The sequence below is a fragment of the Arthrobotrys flagrans genome (genome assembly GCF_004000055.1).
Source record: "Arthrobotrys flagrans strain CBS H-5679 chromosome Unknown unitig_8, whole genome shotgun sequence".
Lineage (NCBI taxonomy): Eukaryota > Fungi > Ascomycota > Orbiliomycetes > Orbiliales > Orbiliaceae > Arthrobotrys > Arthrobotrys flagrans.
In genome coordinates, this window is record NW_027137553.1 from 3,268,466 (window position 1) to 3,279,933 (window position 11,468).

The 11,468-nt window shown below is 46.6% G+C and overlaps 5 protein-coding genes across 5 annotated transcripts; 3 read left to right on the top strand and 2 right to left on the bottom strand.

The window, feature by feature from the left end:
- Positions 1-1,246: 1,246 nt before the first annotated feature.
- On the bottom strand, positions 1,247-2,095 carry DFL_007424 (uncharacterized protein; the record flags this gene model as incomplete). The annotated part of the gene is made up of 7 exons (XM_067637005.1): positions 1,247-1,261; positions 1,327-1,452; positions 1,511-1,598; positions 1,651-1,714; positions 1,786-1,878; positions 1,948-1,985; positions 2,058-2,095. The coding sequence occupies 7 exons, from the start codon at positions 2,093-2,095 to the stop codon at positions 1,247-1,249; spliced, it is 462 nt and encodes a 153-aa protein (XP_067488564.1).
- Positions 2,096-2,590: 495 nt separating this feature from the next.
- DFL_007425 (uncharacterized protein) lies at positions 2,591-5,802 on the top strand (the record flags this gene model as incomplete). The annotated part of the gene is made up of 7 exons (XM_067637006.1): positions 2,591-2,895; positions 2,971-3,503; positions 3,559-3,706; positions 3,759-3,888; positions 3,942-4,910; positions 4,968-5,595; positions 5,654-5,802. The coding sequence occupies 7 exons, from the start codon at positions 2,591-2,593 to the stop codon at positions 5,800-5,802; spliced, it is 2,862 nt and encodes a 953-aa protein (XP_067488565.1).
- Positions 5,803-6,508: 706 nt separating this feature from the next.
- On the top strand, positions 6,509-8,286 carry DFL_007426 (uncharacterized protein; the record flags this gene model as incomplete). The annotated part of the gene is made up of 5 exons (XM_067637007.1): positions 6,509-6,635; positions 6,707-6,751; positions 6,847-7,065; positions 7,134-7,897; positions 7,954-8,286. The coding sequence occupies 5 exons, from the start codon at positions 6,509-6,511 to the stop codon at positions 8,284-8,286; spliced, it is 1,488 nt and encodes a 495-aa protein (XP_067488566.1).
- Positions 8,287-8,497: 211 nt separating this feature from the next.
- On the bottom strand, positions 8,498-9,357 carry DFL_007427 (uncharacterized protein; the record flags this gene model as incomplete). Its single annotated transcript, XM_067637008.1, has 3 exons — positions 8,498-8,780; positions 8,847-9,234; positions 9,300-9,357. The coding sequence occupies 3 exons, from the start codon at positions 9,355-9,357 to the stop codon at positions 8,498-8,500; spliced, it is 729 nt and encodes a 242-aa protein (XP_067488567.1).
- A 775-nt stretch (positions 9,358-10,132) lies between these two features.
- On the top strand, positions 10,133-10,921 carry DFL_007428 (uncharacterized protein; the record flags this gene model as incomplete). The annotated part of the gene is made up of 2 exons (XM_067637009.1): positions 10,133-10,161; positions 10,231-10,921. The coding sequence occupies 2 exons, from the start codon at positions 10,133-10,135 to the stop codon at positions 10,919-10,921; spliced, it is 720 nt and encodes a 239-aa protein (XP_067488568.1).
- Between the last annotated feature and the right edge of the window lie 547 nt (positions 10,922-11,468).

Sequence of the window (11,468 nt, forward strand, 5' to 3'; positions counted from 1 at the left end):
GAAAGGGAGAAATCAGACCACAAAGGCGAAACCCAAGTCGAGTCTCTCGAAAGACGGCCTCCCTTTTTATCTCGTCTGCACGTCCAGCTGCTGGGTGCTATATTCAATCAATGAATGGATGGGGTCGTCCCATTCTGGAACCCACTAGCAGGCTGGAGATTCTTTACTAGCCGACAAGTCTACACATTCAACGGGCGTACTAATGCAGGTAAATCCCTGAGGTACAATGGCGGTACTTGCTCGACTCGGTGGCACCTCACGCACCTCACGCACTTCTTCGCCTGGCGAGGGAATAAATCATCGTCGCAGCATGGAATTTTCGAAATTCCAGGCGAGCTCAAACAAGGTGGAGGGGTATCGTTGAATGCGACATTTTTCCATTTGAAGGGATTAGAAACCGCTGAGGAAAATGTCTTTCATCATGGATGGCCTGTGCTTCGAACTGAACTTCAGGAAGGCGAGATCCAGCACTCCGGTAGCACCTCATTGGTGTTCAGGTTTTGCAAAGAATGTAGTTTGATGCACCAGAAGACGGCTTTAGTGTATGCACTCTTTTGATTCTTGATCTTCGAGTTAGCCTTTGCATTTGATACCATTATTCTTTTTTTTTTTTTTTTTTTTTTTTTTTTTTGCCTCACCAGGTGTACCAGAAATTTCTGACAGCGCCTGCATTTAGACAACCTCAAAGCCGGACAAATGGCATCTACTCCGCATAAGATCACAGGCAAAGCTGCCCCAAAACTTGGGGGCGTCGAATTTTCAGTTTTATCCTGCTTTTTTGCAGGGAGCAAGCAGCATTGAAAAATTCATGCAGTATTTTCTCGCTTCTCCACTTTTTAGTTCACCAGCAAGGTTTCTGAATGGCTGAACATGAGAAAACCCTTTTCAAAGTTTCTTCCGTGGAATTTCACGCAGCGTCGACGAGCTAACGGCAAGGATTATGGTCCCGAAGAATCGAACTCGGCCGTTTGGAGTTCGCATTCTTCGCATAATCATACTTCCCTGAGATAGAAGCCGACTTGTTTAAGCCGGACTGACATGGGTGTGCGAAACTCATTCTATTTGTCACGAAGTGATATAATCGGTCTGAATTCTATTGCGTTGGAGATTAGATTTTGGACCTAGGTATCGATGTCTACAGAGAACCGGAAGCATACCTCCAGGATAGAGTACAGCGCCACGGTCGCGATGGATCGGCGACCGCTAGTAGCGGATTAAAGGAAACAAGGTACAAGAGCTCGCCAGTTTAAATAGGTTTGATCTGATGTCTTTTATGTTAGCTAGAAGCTTACTAAAGTAGCTTGACAAAACCAATTGTTTGCTTACCTTGAAGTGCAAACTGATGAGAGAAAATACTAAAGCCTTCAGATCCTGAACGAGATAGTAGAAAACTCGAAGACCTTCTGGATCCGCGCTTTCCTGGATATCTACCAACGATCCAATTTTCGCCGTCTGTAAACAAATTTTGTGAGCCTACGATAACCGACAAGCAGATTTCGGTATTGCGAACCTCAAACGATATATGCTCGTTCCCCATGCGAATTTCAAGCTCCTGCCTTCCATCTTTATTCTTCTGTGGCCATTTCGCGTCGTCTTCCCTGCACAACGGTTAGGCTACAAAGCACCAGGATGTTTCTCGATTTTCCTTACTTCATGATTTCGCTCTCCTTGATGATACGCTTAATCTCCTTGATCATGAGAGCACTGACGAACACTATATATTGGCATTAATTTCATTCGGTTGTAACTGGGCGGTAGGTAGGTAGGTTGCACGATGTCACATACTCTCTTTGCGAATTAAGGAGTCGTTTCGATAATTCGAGTTGTTCGCATATCGGGCGAGGGCGCAGCCACCGGGGACAACCTTGAAATCAAACTCTGGACGTGGTTGTTAGCTATTTGTCGATGCAATGGGTGCATAAGCTTCAGAATCGCGGGGCACTGTACCAAGGAACTCATGGCCGAACCGGCCAGAGTGACCGGAGCTTCAAATAGAAATTAGCATAGCTCGTAGACGCAGAATCGGATGACTATGTATGGTCTATGTATGAACGTACTAGTATCGGATGTAGAACTGTTCGTTAGGCGACGACATTGTGGACTGGTGATGTTGAAGTAACTAGTAGAATTAAAATAGACGGAGCGGAAGAGTCGAAGTTGGGAAGACGCGATAAGAGCAAAAATGCTGGGGTGCAGCGACAGCGCACACGTGGTCACAGAAGATGCGTATTTTGGGGACCAGCCAGAGAGCTGCACCCAAAAGGACACCACGCATAACCACTAGGCAGAGGTAGATACCCTTGAGCTGGAGCGTAGCTACGAGACGACGCCGACGACACGACTCGCCGCTTTGGCATTACCATTCTTCAAACCGTCCTCCTCCTCCATCACCAATTGGCGAAACCCAACCTTGCTTGAACCCGGCAGATACACCTCGACCATTGCCACCCCTACCACCTGCCTACCTCCTTCAACACGCGGCGAGCTGTCCACTATATCGGACCTCCAAAGCTAAGACCTACTGCTACCACTATATCACATCGAAATATCGCTATCCAACCAATCTCGATTACATAGCCAACCATTCAAGATGTCGTTCCTAGAGAGCACGTATACCCTCGTGCACCAGGACAATAGCTCCGATAGCTCGTCGTCGCAGCAGGACCTCAAGAACCAGCTTGAGAAGGGCTCCGATGAAACCAAGATGGAAACCATGAAGCGAATCCTAGTAATAATGCTGAACGGAGATCCAATGCCTGGCCTCTTGATGCACATCATCCGTTTTGTCATGCCGTCGAAACATAAGGGTTTGAAGAAGCTGTTATATTTCTACTACGAGATATGTCCGAAATTGGATTCCAACGGCAAGCTTAAGCAGGAATTCGTGCTTGTTTGGTAAGCTTGCAATTTGACATCAAAAGACAGGCATCACAATTTGAAAGAACGTATAAATTCTGACAGACATTTTAGTAATGGTATTCGAAATGACTTACTCCACCCGAACGAGTTCATTCGTGGAGCGACATTGAGGTTCCTCTGCAAGTTGCGCGAAGCCGAGTTGCTAGAACCTTTGCTCGGTTCCTGCCGACAATGTTTAGAGCATAGACATGCATACGTGCGCAAGAACGCTGTCTTTGCCGTCCAATCCATCTTCCAACATTTCGAATCCTTAATACCAGATGCGCCAGATCTCATTGTCACGTTCCTCCAGAATGAGAGCGATCACACCTGCAAGCGCAATGCTTTCGCTGCCCTTGCCGCTATTAGTCACCAAAAGGCGCTTGAATACTTCAATACCATCGTGGATAACGTTGGCGGCCTTGACGAGCTTATGCAGCAGGCGATTATCGAGTTTATCAGAAAGGATGCTGTTGTCAATACACAAAATAGAGCCAGATACTTAAGGATAATATTTGACCTACTCGAAGCCCCATCGAATACAGTCGTCTACGAAGCTGCGACATCCCTTACAACACTTACCGGGAATCCCACCGCGATTAAAGGTCGGTCTCTTATCAGTCCCTGTCTCTTATATTGGTTATACTGATCGTTACGTAGCTGCTGCCGGGAAGTTTATTGAACTTAGCGTGAAGGAGCCGGACAACAATATCAAACTCATTGTCCTAGATCGCGTGGACCAGCTGCGCAAGAAACACGATGGTGTTCTCGATGACCTGACTATGGAGATCCTTCGAGTTCTTAACAGGTATGTGCGGTAATCCTAACTACCTAAACTACTAAGCTAAAGCCTTGGACAGCCCCGATATCGATGTTCGTAAGAAGGCCTTGGATATCACTCTCAGCATGGTCTCTAGCAGGAATGTAGAGGATGTTGTCATGCTGCTCAAGAAAGAACTTGCGAAGACAGTAGACCAAGAATACGAGAAGGTTAGATTCACACCAGAGTACCGGCATGATAGCGATTCTAACATGCTATATAGAACGCCGAATATCGCCAATTGCTCATCCACGCAATCCACAACTGCGCCATCAGATTCTCGGAAGTTGCTGCCAATGTTGTTGGCCTGTTGATGGATTTCATCGGTGATTTCAACAATACTTCGGCTGTCGACGTTGTCGCATTCGTCAAGGAGGTCGTCGAGAAATTCCCAGCATTAAGACAAAACATTATTGAGAAACTGCTTGGGACACTAGGAGAGGTCAGAGCCGGGAAGGTCTATCGAGGGGCTTTGTGGATTGTTGGAGAATATTGTGTGGAGCCAAAGGACATTAGAGAGGCCTGGAAGAGGATCAGAGCAAGCTTGGGAGAGATCCCCATTCTCTCCTCGGAACAGAAGCTCCTCGAGGCAGTACCTGAGGAGGGTGAACGGACTACGGCTGTGCCAAAATCTGCTCCAACTGGATCCCGTAAGGTTCTCGCAGATGGAACATACGCGACTGAAAGTGCTTTAACCAGCGACTCCGCAACTGCCGCGAAGCTTGAGGCCGTCAAGGCTGCTCAGAAGCCGCCACTAAGGGCCTTGATCCTGGATGGCGATTTCTTCTTGGCCTCGGTCCTTTCGTCTACCCTGACAAAACTTGTTATGCGTCACGCAGAGATCTCAAAGGATACCGCCCGGACTAACGCTTTGAAGGCTGAAGCCATGTTGATTATGATCTCTATCATCCGGGTTGGTCAGTCGCAATTTGTCAAGGCCAAAATTGACGAGGACTCTGTCGATCGTATCATGGCTTGCGTTAAGTGTCTCTCGGAGTTTGAGGATAGGAAGGAGTTGGAAACTGTGTTCCTTGACGACACTAGGAAAGCATTTAGAGCCATGATTACCGCAGAGGAAAAGAAGAGGGCAGCCACAGATGCTCGCGAGAAGAACAAGAATGCGATCCAAGTCGACGATGTTATTTCCTTCAGACAGCTCTCCAAGAAGAATGCCGGAGAGTCTGCTGATATGGTGAGTTTCTTTGGCTTCCAAGTTAGTCAAGTAACTGAGCACTAATGAAGATGATAGATCGAGCTTGACTTAGAGAAGGCAACTGGGGGTGACGGGGCCGTTGAAGATGTCGCATCTAAACTCAGCCGCGTCGTCCAGCTTACTGGTTTCTCGGATCCAGTCTATGCCGAAGCTTATGTTAAAGTGCATCAGTTTGATATTGTTCTCGATGTTCTACTGGTCAACCAAACCACCGACACTTTGCAAAATCTCACTGTTGAATTCGCGACCCTAGGTGACCTCAAGGTAGTAGAGAAGCCAACGACCCAGAGCCTTGCCCCTCATAGCTTCCAGAGTGTACAGGCGACAATCAAAGTCTCTTCGACCGACCAGGGCGTGATCTTTGGAAACGTTGTTTACGATGGTGCCAGCTCGACTGAGACCAACGTTGTCATCTTGAACGACGTCCATGTCGATATCATGGATTATATCCAACCAGCCACATGCACAGAAACCCAGTTTAGATCAATGTGGACCGAATTCGAATGGGAGAACAAGGTCAACATCAACTCCAAGGCGCCCACACTACGAGAGTTCTTGAACCAGCTTATGGCAGCCTCGAATATGAACTGTCTAACGCCTGAAGCTTCGTTGAAGGGTGATTGCCAGTTCCTCAGCGCCAACCTCTATGCGAAGAGTGTTTTCGGTATGTACACGCATCTTATTCCGCTAATTTAGTATATATGCTTACGTGTTTATTATAGGTGAGGATGCACTTGCAAACTTGAGTGTGGAGCAAGACGGAGAAGGTGGCCCAATTACCGGGTTTGTGAGAATAAGAAGCAGATCTCAAGGTCTGGCGCTCAGCCTGGGTTCGCTCAAAGGATTGAGCAAGGTCGGGGTTGGAGCGTGAGCTTCCCCTTCCCCAAGTGTAGGTAGTTACTAGAACGGAGACGGAGGGATTTGGAGACCGGTAGTAATAAATATTACATATTGCAATTGAGGCAGGAGGGAGCATGCAAGTATCTGCCGATTGGATAGGCAGATTTGATATCAGATTTCTTTTTTTATGTGCGAATGAATGTATATACCAGATTTCCTTTTGCAACTGCTGTTTGGACCTGTAGTTCTGTTTCCGCGTGGCGTTGTCTGTTGAAAGAAAAGAAAAAGAAGAGAAGAGGCTAAAAGATAATGCATTTTACTCGATACAGACTATGCCTAGCTGATGAGGTACGCATGTGGCAGTCTCAGGGATTTCGATGTCGATGTAGATGTTCCGGACTATCCCCTCTCCAGATTAGTGCCTGCAACGGTGGGCGGGGCTTGAGTTCAACCGAGGAAGCTCCTGAGCAGCCACCCCGGATCATTAGAACGCGGCACTGCACTGTCAGACACCCAATCTCGCTCTGCGAACAATTAATTACATTCTTGACATGACAGTTTATTACTTAAGAATCCCCAAATAATGGCTTGTTCCGTGACTTCCGCGCTGTCTCTTCCCCCATCTTCAACTAGCTCCTGGCCCGTCCCAGCCTCAGCTTACTTACATAAAATAATACCCTTTCTCTCTTGAGGATCTCCCAACAGGGTTCCAAACTCTTAAGGTTAACTAGCACACGATGTCGTCAGAACACCAAGGCCTCGTTACATCGACTTCCCACGATGGCGTGGGAATAAGTCCCGAAGATGCGTTGCTCTTAGACACCCATTCACTAGTTATTCGCGAGGACCGTGTGACGATTGCCGGTACGAGACCTAGTTTCTTCTGTAGAAGTTTGAGGTTCTGTCGCTAATTCAATATGGACGCCTATACATAGACAAGAGAAAGTCATCTAAGCGCGATGCTTCGTGCTGTGGAATTGGTGCGTGTCGCATGAGCGTATTTCGTTCCTCACATTTAAATCAATCATAACGTACTTACCAATTGGCGCCCTCTATTTTTGGTTCCGGACTATAGCTGGCACCGGCAGGCCTTCTGACGAACTCGTTACCCTACATAATATTCTCTGGGCTCGAGTATACATTTCCGAGGACAAAAGTGCTGTTCAGATCACCTCTGCAAAGGAGGTTTCGAGTCGACTTGTTAAGCCCACTACAATTTCTATCCCCATCGATGACAACGACTTGGAAAAAGCGGATAGATGGGTCGAGAGATTACTTGAGAAGGCTTACGAAGGTATATACTCGGCGGTATACGGTGGCATAGCAGGATTGACAACAGCTAATAATACGACGGCAATACAGGATCACAACAGGCCAAGCGCTTCAAGGTTCTTATAAACCCTCATGGTGGCCCGGGAACGGCAGAGAAGATATACAAAACCGAGATCGAACCTATTTTTACCGCTGCTAGCTGCCATATCGACGTCGAATGTACACAATACTCCCAACATGCTATCAAGATCGCCCAGGAGCTGGATATCGAGGCATATGATGCCGTAGTCTGTATCTCGGGTGACGGCGTGCCACACGAAGTGTTCAATGGCCTCGCAAAGAGGCCAGATGCTCGGAAAGCACTAAATAAGATTGCGGTTTGTCAATTACCTGGTGGGTCCGGCAATGGCATGTGCTGGAGTTTTACAGGGACAGATTCGCCAAGTTTGGCAGCTGTTGCTCTTGTTAAAGGAAAACGAACGCCGTTTGATTTAATTTCTGTTACCCAAGGAGATAGGAGGATCCTATCCTTCTTATCCCAGTCTGTCGGATTGACGGCGGAACTTGATTTGGGGACAGAGAATATGAGGTGGATGGGTAACACTAGATTTACGGTTGGGTTTCTGCAAAGGGTTGTTACCGAAAGGATATACCCATCGGAGATCCACGTTAAACTTGCTATCGAGAGCAAGGAGGAAATCCGTCGGAATGCGTCTACGGTTCGGTTGCCACCTGATGGGGAACATGAAGGTGAAGGGCTGCCGCCATTGCAGTATGGTACCGTCAATGACCCGGTACCGGATGACTGGGTCGCAGAATCTCACCCGAAGATGGGCAACTTTTATTGCGGAAATGTAAGTTGAAGTTCTTCAATATAGTGTATGGAGAAATGGTGCTGATTTGATGTTAGATGATTTGCATGTCGAAAGATATACACTTCTTCCCGGCAGCCAAACCTAACGATGGCCACATGGACCTAGCCACCATGGATGGTGACGTTGGACGTTTGAAGGCGGTGAGTGTTATGCTTGGTGCTGAAACTGGAAAACACTTTGATATTCCTGAATTGAACTACAGAAAGGTGCTCGCATACAGGTTTACGCCAAAGAGCCAGAAGGACGGGTACATCAGCATCGACGGTGAGAAGGTTGTATTCGCACCTTTCCAGGCAGAGATTCACCATGGACTCGGGGTTTCATTGTCGTTGAGGCCCAACGTGTACGAAGGCCCGATATTGGTCTAAGGGGTTTATCAAGGGAGTTATATCGGTCTGGTTAGCATCGGATTTTTGGATCTTTCCTTCGTAACTTGTAGCGTAGGATAACGTGCCGTTAGCATTGTAATTTGTAAAAGTTGGTATGGCGGGTATAGCAAGTCGCTCTATAATTGTAATACATACAGAAAAAAGAAGGCTAATAGTACAGTGTCGTTTCATTCCCTCGCAAGTACCCAATCTAACCGGTCGATGCTTTTAATAGTGGCTGTAATCGCTCGTCTTCTAGCATTTCCGTCACATTCTTTCGTATCGGCTTTGACAAAGTTTCTTTCTGAAGTTTTCGGAAGGGCCGTAGGACAGCCTCTGTTTGTTCTGGGGTAATGTCATATTCATCCTCTGTCTCTTCCTCTTCGTCATTTTCGCTGGCCTCTTTTTCAACTTTTGCGACTTTGATCAGTTCGTCGACGAATATGTCGACCACATGATACCGTAGCCCGTCCGGCATCTTCGAATTGGTCGGACTATCGATCACTCATAATCAGCTTTTCACTTCTTAACAATTTCAAACTTATATCGAAACAACATACTGCAGCGTCAACCCCTCCAGCACCTCATTCCTTCTCTCCACAACCCCCTCGTCCCACCCCGTAGCCTTCAAACACCTCAACTCAGCTGCCAAATAACGTCTAACCAACAACATAAACTTATCCATCCTCAGCGAATCAATAGACGTCCACTCCCTCGTCATGGTCGTCCAATAAGCTTCTAAGAATGTAATAACATTATGAGGTTTTAACACTTCGACCAGAGATGCAAGTTCGTCCGCTAATCGCTGTTGGGTACGAGGACGGTCCGAAAGCCACATGCAATAGAAAAGCCCCTTCCAGAGTTTTAGTAGGTCGGACTGCGTGAAGGTGCGGGAAGAAGAAAGGTAGGCTTTTAGAGATTCAACGGCTTTGTCGCGGGTTGGTCGGTCTAGAGAACAAATTCAATTAGAATTTCGACTCATTTCCTTAAATTGTCCTAATGAGAGGTTATACCATTTGCAGCAAGCTGCTTAACGAAAGGGGTTTGCTGGATATTACTATCGGTCGTCATTTTTGTTTGGCGATACTGATCGTATGTAGATTGTGGAGTTTCGAAGGCTGAAATTTTGCGACGAAAAGCCCCCCAAAGCGGAACCCGCGCGACCTTGTGCACGAAAAGCCACACCTTGAGTCACGTGGGTTCACAATAGCGGGTGTCGAAAATAACACACTAGAAACACACGAATAGACCTTACAAATATTGCAAATTACGTCGGCCAAAATCTAGATAAATAAAACAAAATCCCTGGTTAGTAATTTCCAGGCATTACGCCTCTACATTAAAAATATCACCCTGTGACAGTCAATTTACTATAATTCAATGCTATATACTCAAGTATACACGTTCTTGTCATGCGAAGGTTCGATGCATGATGGCAGCCACTAGCCATTCACCGCGGGAAACCGGAGTCTGGTGGCATCCACGTAACGGCACTAAATTTGAGGAGGTGAAATCGTTACCACTAACTTAATCTTAGCTATTAAGTCTAAAAACGTAGCGGCTCAACTAGCCAAATGGAGCATTGTGTGGCTAAGTAGCAGTTGACGGGGTCACACAAACCAACCTCCAAGTATCCGTTGAGGTTCCAGAAAATAAATCCGGTAATGGAGGGCTTGGCGGATTCGAGGATACATAAATATGCGGCCCGATCCCGCAGTATAGTTCCACATCTAGTATCCATCATTTTATACATATAGAGTCTCGGTTCAGACACTCTCCTAATCGTCGGCGCGGCATAATAAATTGTTAATATCGTTTTGTTACTAAAAAATAACATTTGCCCAAGATGAAGTCCATTGCCCCGGTTTTCATAAGGTATGAGCCTTACCCCGAGTACACATAGAGTGAGCATAGCAGGCTTTTCTGACTTCAATGGTAAAATAGCATGATGGCTATTGGCGCCACCGCTTACACGGAGGGGACTCCAACCTCAACATATTCTCCCGTCATCACCGAATCCGGCTGCCCTGCCAAATACGACCCAACATGTCCATACTTCTGCAATGGCCGTGGCCAAGGTAGCTTTTGCTCTCCAAATTTCATCACAGGCCCAGGAACACCAGGTTGTTACGTCTGCCCTGGAATTCCAAGCGAATGTCCCAGTACTCCCAACGATTCTTGCGCATATATCTGCACGGGATCAGAAGATATCAACCTCGGACCCGGGAGCCCCAATGTTTTCTGTGCACCATCGGATGCTAGTTTGGGACCTTTGGGCGATAGTACAACAAAGGCAATTAGTTGTGTGCCTTGCTCAGATGACGAGAGCCCTGTCGTTCCCCCGCCGCCAGAAGATACGACTACACCTACTGTGCCCCTCCCTCAGAGGATACGACTACATCTATTGTCCCTCCTCCCTCAAATAATACGACTACACCTACTGTTCCCCTCCCTCGGAAGATACAATTACATCTATTATCCCTCCTCCCTCAGAAAATACGACTACACCGATTATTCCTCCACCGTCAAACAATACGACTACGGTTCCGCCACCACCAGAGTACACTGGCGCAGCCTCGCGCGCTTCTATTGGTGGAGCCGCGATTTTTGGACTTGCTGCTATCGTTTTATTTAACTTTTAAAAGGGTTTAATGGAAGGGGAAGTGATGGTGCGTCTGTATTATCAAAGTAATTATAATGTAGCCTCGAGACCAGGCGCAGATGGAGGCGGGGTCATAATGGGGTTGGCGGATGATCATATGACATGTCATCATTAATGTACAACATATTTTTTGGTGTTCAATTTTTCATTATTTATTGCCCTTCGTATTCTAATTCCCATAATTATTACAAATCAAAGATGTAATTAATTATAAGCCTTTTACAGTATAATAACCGAAAGAAAATTCGAAAATTTATGGTAGTAATGTTTGTCTATATGGTGTATATATCAAGGGAGCGTATGCATATTTAAGGTTTGCGAGAAATGGCACATTGAGCTTAACACCCACTTCATAGTAGGTCCTCGGATGAACTCGACTTGGGAACTAAGCAGATGCTAATTAGTTTTTAAAGGCCGGAGAGCGATCGTGACGGCGCTGTACTAGTCTCGAGGCTGCGCTGCACCATTGTATTGTTCTCACAAAATATAAAATGTGTTGGGCTGTTGTATTTACAAGACG